Source organism: Oryx dammah, unplaced genomic scaffold (assembly GCF_014754425.2).
Source record: "Oryx dammah isolate SB20612 unplaced genomic scaffold, SCBI_Odam_1.1 HiC_scaffold_8, whole genome shotgun sequence".
NCBI classification, from domain to species: domain Eukaryota; kingdom Metazoa; phylum Chordata; class Mammalia; order Artiodactyla; family Bovidae; genus Oryx; species Oryx dammah.
Window position 1 is genome coordinate 23,693,557 of NW_024070192.1, and position 17,355 is coordinate 23,710,911.

The window sequence follows — 17,355 nt, forward strand, 5'->3', positions numbered from 1 at the left end:
TTCCCTTAAAAGGATCCCAGGAAATGTGACCCAGGATCTTTAAGGTGCTTGTGGAGAATGGGACTAGAATGAGAGCACCGAGGACAGGAGAGCTGTGTGCCCTTTTGGGAACAGACTGAAACCAGCGGACTTGGAGTCAGGCACCAGGACCTTTGCATCCTGAGTGGGCGTCGGTCAGACCCTGAGGGCATCCCCACCACCCACCGGCGTGGTGCTCCTTCTCCCAGCCGTGGAGCGGGTGGGAAAGCCCCTCTCATGGCCACGTGGGCCGCATGATGCCGGGGAGCAAGGAGGGGCTGCCTGCAGCTTGAGGGGATCAGATCCACACTCTGTTCTCCAGAAGGGAATGTGAAGTGCCCCTGAGAGCTACAGATCAGCACATAACGACTCCACCCAAACACCCGCACTGGGAGATGCTCAGACCCAGGCCCTGCGTCCCTAGGCCGACCCCAGTCCCCCTCAGGATGCCTGCCTGGGAGACCTCAATGCTGCCAGCAGAATTCACTGCTTGTTCTAGCCGACACCTGACCCAGGCCCCTGACCTCCCTTTCTCAGAGCATTTACTAAACAGGGCCTGTCATTGTGATTCCTTCCTCTGTCCCTCTCCTCCAACAAGAGTGTTTTTCACAAGAACCTGAACACCACTTCTTGAAGTCACTCATCAGGAAGGATAGAGGCCGTGTCTCCTGGTCTCTCTCAGAGGACAGAATCCTGAGATAATTGCCGCTCGTGGGCACCCTGGTCTCATCACACTGACGCTCCTAACACTGTAGTTTTCTCTTCTCCGAAGCTGCTTGAGACCCCACTGCCCTTCCCCACTCCTTCATGCTCCCCTTAACCGCCCAGGGTCCTCTGCACAGATCAGAACGGAGCTCAGCTCTTTCCCCTCCTATCGGTAGTCTGTGAGGAAAATTTGTTTTCACCACTTTATATATTTTTAAATATTAAATTTAATTGGAGGTTAATTACTTTACAATATTGTATTGGTTTTGCCATACATCAACATGAATCCACCACAGGTATACACGTGTTCCCCATCCTGAACCCTCCTCCCTCCTTCCTCCCTGTACCATCCCTCTGGGTCGTCCCAGTGCACCAGCCCCAAGCATTCAGTATCATGCATCGAACCTGGACTGGCGATTCGTTTCATATATATTATACATGTTTCCACTTTAAAGTTCGACTATGTTTACCTTTGACACAGGCTCCTGGCCTAACCCTGGTTCAGCACTCCCTCCCCTCTGCGGTTCACTACAAACACACACACACACACACACACCAAACCACCCTTTATTCAGAAGATCCAGGGAATGGGGCATGGGGGCAAGTTTTAAGTGCTTCTGGCCTTTTTTTGCCCCTTGCTACCTGGGTATCCCCAACAGCAACTCAGTTGTTACGTTTTGGTGTTTTTTTTTTTTTAAGATTAAACCACTGATTTGCAACTTTTATTAACAAATTTCATCTATATCTATAAAAACCAAGATAATTGATAATTTGATTTCAACTCAAGTTTTGACAGCAGTTGAAGTTTTGCATTAAAAAAAAAAACTGCAAAATGTCAACTAAAAAAACAGACAAAATGCTGGGACATGAGTTTGTACTTAAATGCTACCAACTTCAACAAATAGAGAATGGGTGCATATCAATTCACATCAGTCCTCTGGTCCGAAACACACTTTCCACTGGACACATCTTATTCACTCTTCTGGGCGGGCGCGCGGGTGGCTTCTTCAGTCAAAAGACAACTTTAATCTCTCTAGGTGGAGCGATTTGGGGTTGGAGGGTCCACGGCAGGTGAGCTGAAGACTGACAGCTCTTGCCTGCCTCCCTCACCCTCTGCCACCATCCTTGGGCCGTGGTTTTCCTCTGTTCAAGCTCTGATCTTTGCTCATCCGGGGAAAAAGGCCCCTGGCTTTACAAACTGGTGTGTCCCACCTTGCCTCTTTCCCAAGTTGAGTCAAAATATGGGCCGTTGAGCCCACATCCTCCCCTCTGCCTGGGACTGCCGCATCCTCTGAACAAGGCCCGGGGTCTGGGCTGGGCTGCCCTGAGGCCCACAAGGAGCAGACTTCCTGTGCCTCCATCCTCAGACTGGATGGAGAGGGCTTGAGAAGGGGGCCTGGCCTGCCTTCCTCAGAGCAGACTCGAGCACCCTCCAGGCCTGTCTTCCTGGTGCCCAGGAAGTGGCCACCGCCGTCTGTACCCACAGTTGCTTCCTCCCTTTCACACTGTCCACAGAGCGCAGCCTGCAGTCAGAAATCCAGGCTCCCCTCTGCCCGGCCTGAGCGCCCCCATCAGCAGCCACGCACCAGACCCTGACTGGGTGGGGAGGGCTTCTGAGAGACAAGGGTCCTCCGGTAGGAATGCCACAGCAGGAGCAAAACCAGCTTGAGCACCTTCCCTCCCGCCGTTGAGCTGGCACCGAGGAGGAGAGAGGATACTGGTCTCCATGGCAAAAGCCACAGATGACCTGGTTCCTGTGGGCAGAGGAGTTGCACCTAGTCTCCTGTCTCCATTAGAAAAAATACCTTTGGAATTCGGTCTATTTGAACTCTAGTTCTTAAAACACGTGGGAGTTGAACATAAGCTGGTCGGTCAGGCTGTGTGTGATTCTGGGTAGAAAGGGTCGGGGAGGAAGAGAGCACACCTTGTTTTAAAAAGATCCTGAATGTGTGCAGGCTTCGGCTTTTTCTGGAATACGTTAAGGTTATTTCTGGTGCATGGTGTCAGGACAAATTTCTTCCTTTTAGCACCTTCTGTAAATAAACTGTGGAAATGTGGACCACACCCCAGGGGTGGTGGTGGGCGGGGTGGGGAGGGGCTGGGGGCCAGGGAAGAAGAAAGGGGCTAGCACTGGAAGGGCTGTTTTAACTCAGGGGACCCCCTCTGTTCTTGCTGTTCCCCTGAAAAAGCATGACCTCCTCTTGGGACACCACTTACACAAGAGCAGAGCCTGTGGGGGCAGTGGGGTGGGCTGAGGGGCTAGGAGACCACTAATGAAATCAGGAGCCTGGACATACGTTCTCCTCTAAGACACAAAGGAAGCCAAATGAGGGAACAGAGTCTCTGAACAGAAAGGTGAAGCAGTTGGTCAAGGTCAGAACAACTCTGGAGTAACAGCGCTGGGGTTTGAACTTGGTGGGGGGTGGGGTGGAGAAATGCAGCTTGCCCTGTTCTCCCACCCCTTCCAGTCCCTCCCCTCGCTGCATCCTTTCCTTGAAAAGTCACTGAGGGAGTGAGAGGGTGAGCACAGACCTAAGGATGCTGGGGGTGGGGGACAGGGGCCACACAGGTTTCTGCCTGGTTGAAGAGTCTGGGTTTTCCCTGAGGCACTCAGAAGCAATAGATGTATTTGAAATTTATTTCTCTTTTAAAATATCGGCCCGAAAGCCAGCATTAAAATAGAAGTGACTGGAGGTTCTGAAAGTGAAAGAAAGTGAAGTCGCTCAGTCTCATCTGACCCTTTGTGATTTTCCAGGCAAGAATACTTGGAGGATACTGCAATAATCCAGGTGAAACTTGATGAGGGCCCAGTCTAAGCCGGTATCACTGGGGAAGGGGCCAGAGCTGAGAGCCACTGAGGCACAATCGAGGCGAGGATTAGGGAGAGAGATGACACTGGGCCTTTAGCCCAGTGAGTGGGGAGCTATGGACTTCCACTGAGCTTGAGCCTGCCTGCCTACTGCCTGCTCGGTTGAGTCTGACTCTTTGTGACCCCATGGACTATAGCTCCAGGCTCCTCCGTCCATGAAATTCTCCAGGCAAGAATACTGGAGTGGGTTGTCATTTCCTTCTCAAGGGGATCTTCCCACCCGAGGGACTGAACCCGAGTCTCTTGTCGCTCCTGTATTAGCAGGTAGGTTTTTTACCAGCTGAGCCTCGAGGAAAGCCTGAGCTTGAGAACGTGTTTTTAAAGGAATGGTCACAGGCCAAAGTTTGAGACAGTCTTTATTGGAGCTTGGAATGTCATAGCAATTCACCTTTATCAGAGGCAGACTGGTAAGATGAGCAGCAACAGCAGCAGGACGTCCAGCCTACATGAGGAATCCTGCTCGCCCGCAAGCAGTACACAGACACAGACACAGACACACACACACACTTCTACACAGACACGCACACATGCTCGCTCACTCCTGGTGGGTCAGAGGCCAGGTACCCTTCCTGCCCTGCCTGCTCTGGGGGGATCCGCTGAGCTGAGACTGAAGGAAGCCACTTGAGGACCAGGGACGAAGGAGCTGGCGGCTGCAGGCGTTTGTGGTTTGGGAGAAGGGGATCCGGGAGGACGGGGGAGACTGCCAGGGCCAAGCAAAGGGAGCCCCCCTGGGCCAGGGCATGGAGAGAAGATGCTGGAGATGGGGCATGGGAGGGACAGGGGTGGGAGAAAAGGCCATCCCCTCTCTTTCACTCACTCCAACCGCACAGCCTCACAGCGGGGGCCAGAGTCCTGGGCCGAGGAAGCCTGGGGAGCATCAGGGGGCCCCCTGTGTCCTAGGAAGGCACTGAAATGGGGAAGATCTTGAGGGCCTGGAGACTCCCCCAGGAACCCCAGGAAGGAAGGAAGGCGGATGGCAGAGCAAGGAGGGTCTTACATGCCGGTTGTCTGGGGGCAACAAGACTGGGAAAGCACGAATCCTGCTTCCCACCCCAAACAAGGGGTGGGTGGTGGGCTGAGGTGAAGCCCCTCTGGCCGGCAGAGGGGAGAGGGCCAGAGCCAGGGCTGCCCTTTCGGTCTCCAGGGCAGCGAGTGGGAAAGCCTGGCCTCGTCCATGTGTCCGTGGGGGCAGGAGGGAGGGACCGAGGCCTCCTGCCCCCGGGGCCGGGGCTACCAGAGCACGGCCCCGTCCAGGTTCCCGTAGCCCGGCTCTGCCCGCAGCCGCCAGTACGTGTTGTTAGTCACCCACCACTCCTTCCCGCTGCTGTCCGTCTGCCGCCTGGGGGAAAGGGGCCGGGGAAGGGGAGGGGTCAGCGTCCAGCACTGAGGACGGTCCCGAGATGCTGCCTCACACCACGGGCCCCACTCAAAGCAGCAAGGGACTAGTGGGGAGGGGGAGAGAAAGCAGCAAGGGGTGGTGGTCGAGGGGGCACGGAGGCACCTGAAGAAGCGCGCCTGGTGGACAATGTTGTTCTCCTCCATCACTTTGCGCCTGTCTCGCTGAAGCTGCTCGATCCTTCTCTTCTGGGCCTCGGCTGCCTGTATGTTCCCCTCCTCCAGGTACCTGGGCATCCAGACCGCCGTCAGTAGAACTGCCCCACCCTCAGGGGCCCCCCAAATCAATCCAAGGCTTCTGTCCCTGCCCAGTTCTGCCCTCAGACAGGTCCCATCTCCCTGAGGCAACACCAAGAAGGAAGGATACAGTCCCGGGTCTGTGCACAAACCCCCATGGGGAGGGAGAAGCCTGGTGCTTCCAGAGTGGCTCCCGCCTGGCACTGACCTCTGGTCTGGCCGGAGCCGTGTGTCCGTGGAAGGCAGGGACCGTTTCAGCTCTGCGGTCAGCTCATTCAGCTCCAAGGCAAACTGAGTGAAGCCGAAGTTTCGCTCATAGTTTGGGGGCATTGAGTCTAGGGGGAAGGCAGGGGGCTGGGGCAGGTGGACTGTGCACAGCTGCCCTCACTCCTGCCCAGCCCGCCCCGAGCACCTCACTTACTGGGCTTCCAGATGCACTGACCGCCCGGCGGGGGTCCGCGGTACAGCCCCTCGTGCCACTTTCCGAAGAGTCGGTGGAGGACACGGCCACTCCGGCTGAACACGGCCCCCTGTACCTCGTGGACGTTGGAGCTCCAGTACTTGGCCTGGGGTGGGGGTGTGGCAGGGGGCTTAGAAAGAGGTCCCCTCCCCTTCTAGTGGAGGGGCTGCTGGGGCGGAGAGTGGGGGCAGGGGGTCACCCACCTTGCAGAAGGTGAGCTTGCAGTGGCAGGAGCTGTCCTGTGTGTTTCGGATGAGCACCTCCCCGTAGTGCTCGATCCAGCGCTGGCCACTGAGGATGTTGTGAATGCAGGACGTCACCTTATTCCACTCAAAGTGGTCCCCAAACCTGAGAGAGAGAGAGCAGGGCGGGTGAGGGGCAGCTGGCTGGCCCTGGGGAACAAGTGCGACCCTGACCCGGGGAATGTCTCTCTCATCGGAGCAGGTCACGTAGGTCTGGGGAAGGAACCCTGGCATCCTGGTTCCAGCTTGTGGCCCTTCCATGAAGGATGACATATTTATTAAGGAGAGCAGCCTTCCCAGAGAGTACTCAAGTAACACATCTCCATTTGCTGAAAAAGCTCCTAAGCGCCTAAGTCATGGGAGTGAAAACATAGACAGGGTCCCTACTCTTGGATGCCGGGGACCATGGTGGGCTGATCATATACAACAGCCTGTTTACTACCCAGTTCTGCTGGCTATTACTTATTACTCTTATTTTATAGATGAGCAGACTCAAGTATTTTTGCTGCTGCATAACTGTTAAGTGGCAGAACTAAGACTCCCACCCAGGACTCTTGACCCTGAAGCCCAGGGTCTCCTGCGCCCCTCATGCTGGCCTCTGGTTGCAGTTCCCCACCTGTAACATGAGCTAGATGCAGATGCTTCAAATACAGTTAGTGACTTGTCCTAAAACTACTTTAGGTTTCTGTGTGTGTGTGTTTGTTACAGTGCACTAGCTTCAAGTCTCAGATGCATTTCTTACTGTGAGTCATAGTCAAAAATTGTGAAAGCTCTTGGTCAGATGGCCTTGATGAGCCTTTCCAGCTCTAAGACTTTCCCCTTTCTTTACTAACAACTGCTGTAAACATGGGTGTAAAGTGTACAGACACTGCCCCACCCCGAGCAGCTTCAGGATACCTCCCCATCCCAGCCCGGAGGATGGCCTGTGGGCTGGGCCTGGCTGCCCAGCACTTAGGAACACTCACCTGGGTAGGCTCACGTTGACTGTCCCAACAGGCACAATCTCCAGGGATTTGCCCCAGAACTTGTTCTTCCACTTCATGTCTGGAGTGGAGTTGGGTTGGGGGAGGGAGAGTGACAGCAGAGGTAAGACCAGAGGGTGTTCCAGCCCCTCCCCATCTGCCCTTCACTCCCAGCTCCAACTTTCACCTTGCCAGAAGATGAAGTTCTCAGATTCTGCATGGCACGCTGAGATGGGGGGGTGGTGGGAGACCTTGAGGAGCAAAGAAGTTCTCTGGAGGCTGCTCCTGAGGACTGTGGGGTCTTGACCCCAGGCCCCCAACACCCCTCACTTTCACCCCCAGTTCCCCTGTGAAGCAGAAGACCGGCTAGTTCCAGGTCTCTTGTCCCTGTCATCCTTGGCTACCACCCAAATTCCATCATCCTCTCCTTTCCCACAAGCCCCAACTTTCTCCCTTCTCGCTCACTCCCCTCCAGGACTCTCCTTGCCTCTCCCCATCCCCTGGCGCCCACCACCGCCTGAGTATTCTCTACATAGTACAATTCTAAGAATGTCACTCTACTGCTTAAAACCTTCCCATGACTTCCTGTGACCTTCCGGATTTAAAAACCAAGCAATCAACCAATCAACTGTTCCTTATCTTCACCCACAGGGCTTCTCAAGGTTTGGTCCTGCCTTGTCTTCCACCCTTATCTCTAACTCTTTCCAAATGTGCTCCATCCATCCCTTTACACTGCCTGGAACAGCCTCGTCTCCCATCTCCTTGCATACTTGGCCAACTCCAATCCATCCTTCAAGACTGAGCTCAAGAATAACCTTCTATGAGGTTCCTTGACCCAGAACACGACGCAGGTGTTTCAAGGAGTGGGGACCTCCTTTCCTGACTGCCCATCTGTGGGGTGTTCTCACCCCTGCCCTGGCCCCTTGAAGCCTGGATCCTCCCTGGCCTCATCCACATGGCTCCCCCACCAGCCCTCTTCTTCCTGGCCTGCACCTGCTCACTGATGAAGCGGAAGCCTCGGTCAGGGCGCTCACACTCATAGGTCTCCCCCAGGACAGGGTTGAAGGGCTTGCAGCCCGCCCGGTGGTACGTGGAGGAGTAGGCAGACACCGCGAAGGCTGCAATGTACACCTAAAGGGGGCGGAGCACCAGGGGATCAAAGGAGATGTTACCCCACGGCCACCTGACCTGGGTGAGGACAGGGGCTGGGAGATGGGGTTGTGGGAGGTGGCAGCAGCCGGGGCGGGGTTGGGGCTGGGGCCGGCGTACCATGCGCTCGCAGGGGTCGGCAGTGCGGCTGGCCCGGTCAAGGAGGCTGCTGTACTCCAGCTCCTCACAGAGCCGCTGCAGGGTGTTGAGTGGCTCGTTGAGCTGCACTGGCATCGACACCTTGGACAGGTCCTTGCCAATGTTGTTCCGCAGGATGTTCCACAAGCTCACGTCAGTGCCGGGCCCGCTGGCGGCTGGCAGGCATCGGCGGCGGGGCGGCCCCACGGCTCCTCCTGGAACACAACCCGCCTGTCCCTCTCCACTGCACACCACATCGAGGCCCCTCCTAAGCTCCTGCAGTGCCCCGAGGGGTGCTCACTCCCAGGCTCCAGGCTCGACTCACTACAAGGAGCCGGAGCAGGTGGCTAGGGGCTAACTCTTGAGGCACTCCCAGGGATTTAGGTGGGCACAGGGCTAAGAACCAGAGGACGCTTCCCACTGTTGGAAAAGGAAACCCTGCACCCAGAACCCCTTCCTGAGTCCCATCCTTGGTTTCTACTCCCTTTCATAAACACAGAAACCGAGGTCAGGATGCAGATTATCCAGCCCATTGTATAGACAAGGAAACAGGCGCCTGGGAGTAAAATAACTCTATAAAGCCAGGCTGCTATAATAAAAGGTGGCAAAGTGGACTCTTCTGCCTCACAGAGGCCTACATGAGCCTCGTCAGAAGCCCAGCGTGGAGGCTGGCCCCAAGCTGAGCCAGCCCCACCCCCCAGAGCCACCACTGGAACCCAGCTCATAACTGAGCCTTCCTCACTTCCAGAGTCACCCCGGAGTCAACGTCCAAAGCCATCAGCCCACCAGTCCTACAAGGGACAACTTCCTAAGGGGCCTGGGCCCAGACATACTCCGTTTCTGGGCCCACCTCCAGCCCTCCCTCCTGCTTGCCAGGTGGGCACCTTTCTGACAGCGCTCGGCTCCCCGGAGATCCAGCACCTCCTCAGACAGGCTGGTGGTGACTTCACTGGTGCACGATTCCTCCTCCTCCGAGCCCTGGGCCGGGACAGATGACAGGCCGGGCAGACTAGGCCTCCCTGGGCAGCTGGGCAGTACCCAGGGCCTGGCGAGAATCTGCCCAGCTATCCCTTTGGTGGGAAGGGGAAGAGAACATATTTGGGGGGTCTGAACCCTAAGACACTGCCCCAGGAGGCCTGATGTCATGGTGCGCCCTGTCACCTGGGGAGGGAGGGGGCCCCCAGCTCAGGGACCTGGTGGATATGAAGGGAGGGAAGGGATTCCTGGGACCCTGGGTTGGGAAGGCCAGGGTCAAGGGGGTGCAGAGGCTGAGATGGGGTCACAGAAAGGTGACTGGCGGTGGAGCTGAGGCAGCATTTTCAGGAGAACCCATGAAGACAGAGCACATCAAACTGGAAGAAGGGTCCTCAGCAGACATTTCTAAGCAGGGCCACACAAACCCAGCAGGTCTGGCCACGTTCCCAGAGAGAGCGGCCGAGCTGATTAGAAAGCACTTGGGGATGTACTGATTCTAGCCTCCTGGAACCCTAGCCCTCTATCCCCAGGGTCCCTCCCCTCTCACGGGCAACGTCCCCCTTCCCTCACCTCATTCTCAGAAGAGCTGGCAGAGAGGAGAACCTCACAGGCATCAAAGAACTCTGTGTGGGAGTCAGCAAGGGATAGGACGCTGCTCTGGGACAGCTGGGGGGTCAGCTCTCGCCCCTTCATGTACAGAGCTTCTTGCTGTTGGGAGCAAGACTGGTGTCGGCCCGAGGCCCAGCCAGGAGAGTCGGGCCAGGCTCCCCTGGCCTGACAGTTCCCTCGAGAGGAAGTGTGACCGGGGACTTTTACTGTCTGAGTTGTGCAGAGCAGGAGGAGATGTGGAGCGGAGTGAGCATCAGGTGGTACGAGGCCTGGGGAAAGATCCTGGCCTGGGGGTGAGGAGACACAGTTTCCACAGTAACTGCCTGCACTTCCCGGCACTGGCTCTGAGCCCAGCTCCACGCCCTTGGCATGTGTCACTCACTCTGCAAGGCAGGTGCCATTATCACCCGCACTCAGGAGCTTAGGAGCCTCAGGGTCACGAGGCCGGCATGCATTACAGCCAAATGCAAACCCCTATAGTACAGGAGCCTGGGCCCATCATTAGATCCATTAAGGCTCAGTTTCCTTATCTGTGAGCTTGAGGGCAAGAATCGGCTTCCTCACGAGGTCCTGACTTAAAAGTGCTCTACACACTATTAAGAAATGATCCGGATACGGCTGCTGCCCGTGTTCTGTGAAAGGGGCTGGAGTTTCAGGTCTGAAAGCGAACCCTGCCTTTGCTCCTGCTGAGAAAGGAGGGCCCCACCGTCCACCCAGCTCCCACCTCCTCGGGGTTGAGGGAGCTGAAGGAGTCTGCAGTGGTGTCGGAGGAGACGGACAACGAGTGGAGGCGCCTCGGGCCGGCTGAGGTCTCAGAGACCTGCAGGGGGAGAGTGAGGCAGCAGGTACAGGACGGGGATAGGGGGAGCCCCACCACCACGCTGAAGGCCTGTCAGGCAGGGCCTGCCTCAACCAACCCCCTTCCCAGTCCAGCCCTGAGACCACCCCCACGCCTGCCCGGGCCTGCCATCTTCAGGCTGCTCCTCCCACTGACCGCCCTGTCCCCAGGCTCACCCCCAGCCTGGATGGCTCCGAACCCGGGTGCTGGTCCCTCAGTCGGTCCCGTTCAGCAGTGAGGGCAGCCAGGACGCTGCTGAGCGAGCTGTGCACTGGGGGGGCAGGGCCGGCCATCAGACTCCCTTCCTCTCTCTCGCCCTCCCCCAACCTGCTCCCAGCCACCCCTCCAGCTCACACTCACCCTTCTGAGCTAGGGCCCAGAAGCTGCGCTGCAGGTGGGCATAGTCTGGGGGCGGCAGCCCTCGGGGGCCCGAGGGGTCTCGGGACTCCAGGTAGCGCGACAGGTTGGGAACTGAGCCATGGAGACGACCCACCTGTGGGTGAAGGGGAAGGGTGGAAGGGCCCAGCCTCCTTCAGCGCCTCCCACCCAGCGTCTCAGGGGCCACCTCACCCGCCCGATGGTGTCGTCCTTGGCAAAGCTCTGCGTGCACCACATGCGGCTGGTCCGCTTCCCCTTCTTGGGTCTCTCCGTCGTCACCGAGGCCTGGCAAGTCGAGGTGGGTGAGTTTCGGTCTCAGGGTGGAGAAGACCGCCAAAGCCAAGAGAGAGGTGGATGGCCGTGGAGGAGGAAGACCGACAGCCTGGCAGCTGCCTGGGCACGGGGGAAGGGATCGCTCCAAAGGGGCAGAGAGACAGCCCAGAGGTGGTCTGGACACGGTGGGAGGGGCAACTGGGAGACGGTGGGTCTCCAGGAAGTGGCAGCGTGTAAGGGGCCGGGGCCCTGTCGGGGGAGGTGATGGAGACTAACACGGCAAGAGGGGAGAGGGCCCGGGCGGGTCCCTGTCTCCGTCTGGACCTCACCTGGTGCGTGGGGATGACAGGGGCCGAGGGGATCCGGTGCAGGGACTCCAGGCTCTGGAGGAGTCTGTGCAGTTCCTGGAGCTTGCCCTGACACTCCGAGAGCTCTGCGGGAAGGATGGATGAGGAAGGCCCTCTCCCAAGACTGGCCGGGCTCCGCTCCCTCCTCCAAAGACTTCACCAGCAGCCTGGGGAATCCCAACACTGCCTCCCTCTCCCGCTCATGAGCCCACAGCCGCTCCCGGCTCCCACCCTTTAGTTTGGCCTCCAGGGAGCATGCGCACCCCAGTCTGCACTCTGTCCCCAGACAACACTTCACCTCCGCTGCCTCCACACAGGCCAGGCGGCCCTCACCCTTGCTCTCCCGCCTTGGTCTGCATTTCCCTCTCCGGGGCCAGCATCACAGCACCCAGCTCTAGGAACCTGATGCCAAAACGCACCCCTTCCCTGGCACTCCTCCCCAGGCCCCTCCCTGTGGTGGCACCCAGGACCTTTGTCAGGAGTCCCAGCCCTGTGCCCAGCTTTATGGCTTAGAGCACAGGCCCTGCCTTCTCTGAGGCTCTGGGGGTGGGGCCTGAGGAGACCTGATCAGCTAGAGGTAGAGGCTGTCGGCCCCACTAGACAGGGGCTCCCAGAGCAGGAAAAGAGGCCACATTTTCTCCTCCTTGTGACTGCTGATGCCACCGAGATACAAGAGCATGGGCCCTCCCCATGGAGGCTCGGGGCCAGGGGTCTCTCACCGTGAGAGCAGCGGTCCAGCCCATCACTGTCCCTCAGCCAGGAAGACACCTTCTCCCGAGGTCCAACCCCTGGCAGAGCCGAGGCACTACCCACTGCCGGAGGCTGGGCACCAGCAACCTGTGGGACGAGTCAAAGGTCAGGAAGGTGCGTCCTCTGAATCCTCACATGACTAGGTCCTGCCCTGGGGCCCATCTTACCTTCCGGTGGGTGGTGCTGGGCAGCAGGCTTCGGGGCACATCCAGGTGCTGGGCTGAGCGGTGGGCACGCAGCTGGGCCACCCAGCTCTGGAACAGGTCCTGGGACTTGATCTGCAGAGGTGATGGGAAGAGACGCGTGAAGGGAAGGGACACTTTCTAGGGGCAAGAAGTTGGGGCTCTGGACCCCAGGCAGGCAGAATCTCTCCCTACAGCACACAGATGGTGCAAAGGCCCCTCTCTGTGCCTGTTCACATAAGAACCAGCAGGGCTAGTTTGCCGTTGGCTCTTGTACATGGTGGGAACTCCTCCTCTGGTCAAATTCAGATGGCCCCTCAGCCTCTGCCCCTCTCTTCTGCGTGACCCAGTGCCTCTGCCAGGCTTGGGGGACAAGCCACCCCCTGCCTCCCACGGATGTCACCTTGAGGTGGTAGATGTTGTCTTCAGTGTCAAGGTCAATGCGCTGGGCCTTTTTGTTGATGGACATGACCGACAGTCGGACATCAATGGAGCCATGGAGCTTCCCCTTGGCGATCTGGGATGGGGAGACCAAAGAGGGAAAGGGACATGAGTTGAGGCCACCGGGGCCACCATCCCCTTGAGGTCATGCTAGGTTCAAAGGTCAGGCAGCAGGTTCACCCTCAGGCTCAAGTGACAGTGTCAGCAGGACATGTCAGTCATCCTCCCATGCACTGGACAGCCTGCTATGTCACATCACAACCAGAGCTCCGGGAGTCACAGAGCGAGGAACACTTCCCACCCTCGGGAGTCTGCAGGCAGGGCTGAGGACGATGAACCTCCAGCAGACAGCCTGGGTGTCTAGGCCTTTAGTTTCTTGTACTTGCCTGAGCATGGTACGAGGATAAGGATGATAAAGCCCCTCGGTCTTGGGCACTAATCTGAGCCTGGCACTGTCCCGAGAGGCCTCACCAAACAAAGACTCTACAAGTGGGTGATCACCCTCTCTCCACCTTAGGGGTGAGGAGTTGAGACCCAGGGAAGTAACCTGCCCAAGACCCCACATCCAGAAAACGGCATACCTGGGATTCGGGCCTTGCTCTGGGGGATTCCAGAAGCCCCCTGCCTGCCCAGGGCCCCCTTCTCTCACACCCACAGCTGAGGCCCCAACTCACATCTTGCCGAGTTGTCGCGTAGTGAAGAATCCCATCCTCAAGCACGAAGTATCTCTGTGAGGATGCCCAGAGGGAACAGGACCGGGATGTGGGGTGCAGAGAGGAAAGGGTGTGGAGCAGAGCAACCACGCGGAAGTCCCTCCTCACACACAGATAGCCTGTGCTGCCCAGGAGCCCCACATCCCTTCCGGCCCCAGCATCTGGCCCCTCCCTCTGCCCTGCCACCCTACCTTGTGCCAGCCCTTCAGAGGCCACTTCCTCTTCTTGAGCAGGTGGCCTTCCTGCCTCTCGGGCATGATACCCTCTGCCCCCAGCCGGCCCCGAGGCTCCTCCACCACCTCCCACAGCTCGGTGGCCTGCAGTCCAGGACAAAGGGCGAGGGGGTGGGGAGCGGTGAGGCCACCACATGTCTGTCCCCTGAGGGCCAGCCCCCCTGTCCTCCGCCCCTGCCCGCTTCCCACCCTCAGACCTGCTGGGCACTGCTGGGCTTTGCAGACTGAGTGCTCTCGGCCAGGGAGGGAGGGTCCCACTCTTGGAAGTCCATGGGGAACGGAGTGGCCACTCCCTGCTGTGGACTGAGAGCAAAAGGGGAGGGACGTCACCTTGTCCTGAGGGGGCCCTTCAAGCAGAGAGAGATCCTGTTAGCACAGACTTGGCTGTCACCTTCCCCACCTCCACCCCCTCCTGCTCCCTCTGAGTCTTGAGAGCCCCAGCACATCTTCCACTCACCTGCCAAGCCCATCCTGAGCCCATCCCCACCCTGGGCAGGTCTCCCTGCCCACACCCTCCGGCTGCGGCCGCTGCCCAGAGAGGCAGAGCGCACAGCAGGCAGGCCGGTGCCAAGAGAAAACCTCGAAAAGTCCGCTCTGCCCCACCTTAGGCACACACACATTCTCTGGCTCTAGGACACACTGGGTGCTTTCTCTGGAGGATTCCCTGGGGGTAATCAGAGGTGAGCCGGGCAGTGAAGGAAGAGGCTCCAAAATAGGGCAGAGGGATTCAGGGACTGGGCAGGCGAGATCTCACCCCAGCTCCTCTTCCTCGGGATCCCGACCCCACTACCACCACCACAGAAGTGCAGACACCCCTGCCATCAACCTTTTACAGAGCACCCCCCAACCCTTGACCCCAGCTCCATAGAACCCCCCAGCTGCCTAATCAACTGGCCTCCGTATCTTCTAGTTCACGGGCTCCCATTGTTCTGCCTGGAGAGACTGAGCCCTGAGACAGCCCCCATTTTCCCCTGGGCCCCCCATCAATCATCCTCTTAGGATGCCCACTTCGGACCCTCGGTCCACCGCCCCCCTCCCAACCTCCTTTTTTCCATCCCAGTCCTGGGGCTCCTGAGAAACACCATCCACCTGGAGAGCGCTGGGGACAGGCTGATGGAGACACATGCTGAGGTCTACACTGGTCCCTCAGCCGTGCCCACAGGCGCCCTGGGCACCAGTCCTGGCCATCCTGACTCCACAAGGAGATCAATAATGCATGAGACTCTGTGTGTGAGAGACGGGGGAGGGAACTGGAGGGGCAAGGTTGGCCTGAGGCCGGGGAAACAGCTCACATCTTCCGATGGAGCTAGCAAGCACCTGAGGAGCTGAGGTCAGGAGGGACAGGGATATGGGGGGTGCGGGTGGCGGGAAGGTCAGGGCAGAGGGGTCCATGCTATGCTATGAGAGGCTGATCTGGGGGAAACTCCTGCATTTAGCCATTGGAAGTTCCCAAACTCTTCCAGTATTGGGACATCCCTGTACCCTTTTCCTGGCCCCTCACTGCTTGTTCGTGGAGAGGCAGACTCTGTTACGGAGGGCGCAGGTCGAGGTGAGCCAGGTGGGTGCCCTCTTTCCCGCTCCATTCCCGCCCTCATCTCCGGAGCAGTGACCCACCAGCTTCAGGTGGGAGGAAGCCCTCTCAGGGAATGTCAGCTGATGCCAGAGCAGCCCCCTTACCCCAGGGTCCATGGACGCCAGTGCTTCTTGGCCCGAGCACCGCTCTGCCTCTGAGTCACGGTCTCCAAGCCACCCGCTCCCTGCTCTCAGAGCTGAGCAGTGGCGGCAGCTGCAGCAGGAACCAGGAAGGAAGGAGACGTCGGAGCCTCCCCTCTAGCCGGATCTCCTCACCTCCCCCTCCTCGGCCCCTCCTCCTGCTCAGCTCCAGGCAGCCGCTCAGCTCTGCCCCCCTGCTCCCCGGAGGACTCAGGGCTGAGCTGACTCCCCAGTGTCCAGGCTTGGGAGTGAGGACAGAGTCCCCTTTGGGCACAATTCCACATAGATCACAGAGTACTGAGGAGTTGCTGGCCTCAAGCCAGTGGTGGTAAAGAATTTACTCATACCAGCATGGCCTTGACCCATTAGTACCCAAGGCCGTTTCCTTGTTAACGCCCGCTTCTCGTTTTACAATTGAAAATAGGTGGCTAGATTTGGAGCCAGCAGAGCTATCAGGTTGGCAGGAGGGGAGGGATGGCCCGAGGGGACACAGTTGATGGTGCCAAGGGCACAGTCAGCAGGGCAGTCAAGGTTAAGAGGGCCACAGTGAGGCTGTCACTGGGGTGATGCGCCGCCAGGTCAGGACACAAGGGGGCCAGAAGCACCTAGGCGGTAGGACACCCCCACCCACCCCCAGCCTACCAAGTCTGGATCAGGAGCAGGTCCAGGGCAGTAACCAGCTGGCTGGTAAAGGGCTAGCCCAGCCTCCCTCTCTGGGCGCCTTTGCCCTTCTGCTAAAATAGTGTCCAGCTGCTCATTTCTAATTAAAAACTTGCTCTTGCTGAAAAGTCTGGAATTTATTCAAATGGATGTGAACTGGACTGACAGCTTTAAGTGCAGTACAGCCCCTTTCTAGAAAGAAGTGGGTTTTGAATGGTGTGGCCTCAGGCACCGCCAGTGGGTGAAGGGTGCAGTCTGAGGTTCTTTGATTCCCAGTATGATGTGGGCCACTTTCCCATCCAGCTGTCGTCACCTGGGTCTCGGCTTACCCTTCAGGGTCTTACATCGCTCAGAAGATGCGTGCTCTGTGTTCCATTCAGAACCTCAGCACCATTCCTGCCACCCCAGGAGGGCGCTGTAGGCACCTGGCAGGGCTCTGGAGCCAGGGAGAGCACTGGGCAGCGCTGGCCAGACTAGCTCTGGCACCCAGGCGCTTCAAGGGCCTTTTACTTCACCTTATGTCGACTGAGCATCCCTGGGCGAAGGGGAGAGCTGGGCACCGTGGGAAGCTGATCCTGGACCAGGGAAGGAAAAGCTGCCGCAGATCGACACTGCCAGAGCAGCGTCTGCCCAGGACTGAGGAAACTGCGGCACTGCTCCAAGTCCCAGAAACGATCGAAGGCCACCCCTGTGCACTGCCCGTGTCCACCTGGAACGTGCTCCCATCAAGGACAAGGGCGGGCTCCAAGTGAAACATCCTCCATGAGAAACTTTCAGTTCCCTGAGACCTGGATGAGGCCTCCTACTAAGAGCCTTCAGACCCTGTCATTAAAACAGAATCCTGGTTTCCCCCGCCCTCAGCTCTTTTGTTTTGAACCACCTGAGACATGTAAGCTACTTGGTAAAGCAGGCAGCTGTCTTCAAAAGGACATGCATGTAAGCAGTGTCATTTGTGGGAACAGGTACAGGGAAGTGGCAGGCTTGGATATGGGAAGAGGGAGGTGTTCTAGGAAGGGAGGTGAGTCAGAGGTGACCCTAGGAATATGTCTACAGGGAGGATAAGCTTAT

At 58.2% G+C, this 17,355-nt stretch overlaps 1 protein-coding gene across 7 annotated transcripts; it reads right to left on the reverse strand.

Moving 5' to 3' along the window:
- Nucleotides 1-3,930: 3,930 nt before the first annotated feature.
- On the reverse strand, nucleotides 3,931-17,260 carry OSBPL7 (oxysterol binding protein like 7). Of its 7 annotated transcripts, none has more exons than XR_005721834.1 (23): nucleotides 15,592-16,194; nucleotides 14,112-14,261; nucleotides 13,873-13,998; nucleotides 13,643-13,696; nucleotides 12,931-13,044; nucleotides 12,513-12,623; nucleotides 12,315-12,432; nucleotides 11,578-11,681; nucleotides 11,168-11,260; nucleotides 10,958-11,090; nucleotides 10,774-10,868; nucleotides 10,484-10,579; nucleotides 9,721-9,858; nucleotides 9,060-9,153; nucleotides 8,158-8,390; nucleotides 7,882-8,019; nucleotides 7,076-7,139; nucleotides 6,892-6,970; nucleotides 5,888-6,032; nucleotides 5,646-5,790; nucleotides 5,433-5,515; nucleotides 5,094-5,216; nucleotides 3,931-4,931 (listed from the first exon to the last, which is right to left on the reverse strand). XR_005721834.1 is itself a non-coding variant. In XM_040245560.1 (23 exons), exons 1-23 carry the CDS (start codon nucleotides 15,601-15,603, stop codon nucleotides 4,823-4,825), a joined length of 2,550 nt encoding a protein of 849 aa, XP_040101494.1. In that variant the 5' UTR covers nucleotides 15,604-16,024; the 3' UTR covers nucleotides 3,931-4,822. The 7 variants fall into 7 exon arrangements, 5 of the variants coding, with proteins under 5 accessions (XP_040101494.1, XP_040101491.1, XP_040101492.1 ...); XM_040245560.1 differs by having other exon boundaries at nucleotides 5,433-5,559; nucleotides 14,112-14,210; nucleotides 15,592-16,024; XM_040245557.1 differs by having other exon boundaries at nucleotides 5,094-5,559; nucleotides 14,112-14,210; nucleotides 15,592-16,178.
- Nucleotides 17,261-17,355: the final 95 nt, after the last annotated feature.

What these genes read in the sequence shown, in the direction of transcription:
- OSBPL7 (XM_040245555.1), bottom strand. Translation starts at nt 14,050, where the DNA reads ATGTGGTGGCCTCACCGCTCCCCACCCCCTCGCCCTTTGTCCTGGACT. An exon ending in ACAACATCTACCACCTCAAG is followed by an intron (nt 12,624 to 12,930) that starts GTGACATCCGTG and finishes TCACCTCTGCAG; the next exon opens with ATCAAGTCCCAGGACCTGTT. An exon ending in GCTCCCTCAACCCCGAGGAG is followed by an intron (nt 9,859 to 10,483) that starts GTGGGAGCTGGG and finishes TGCTCCCAACAG; the next exon opens with CAAGAAGCTCTGTACATGAA.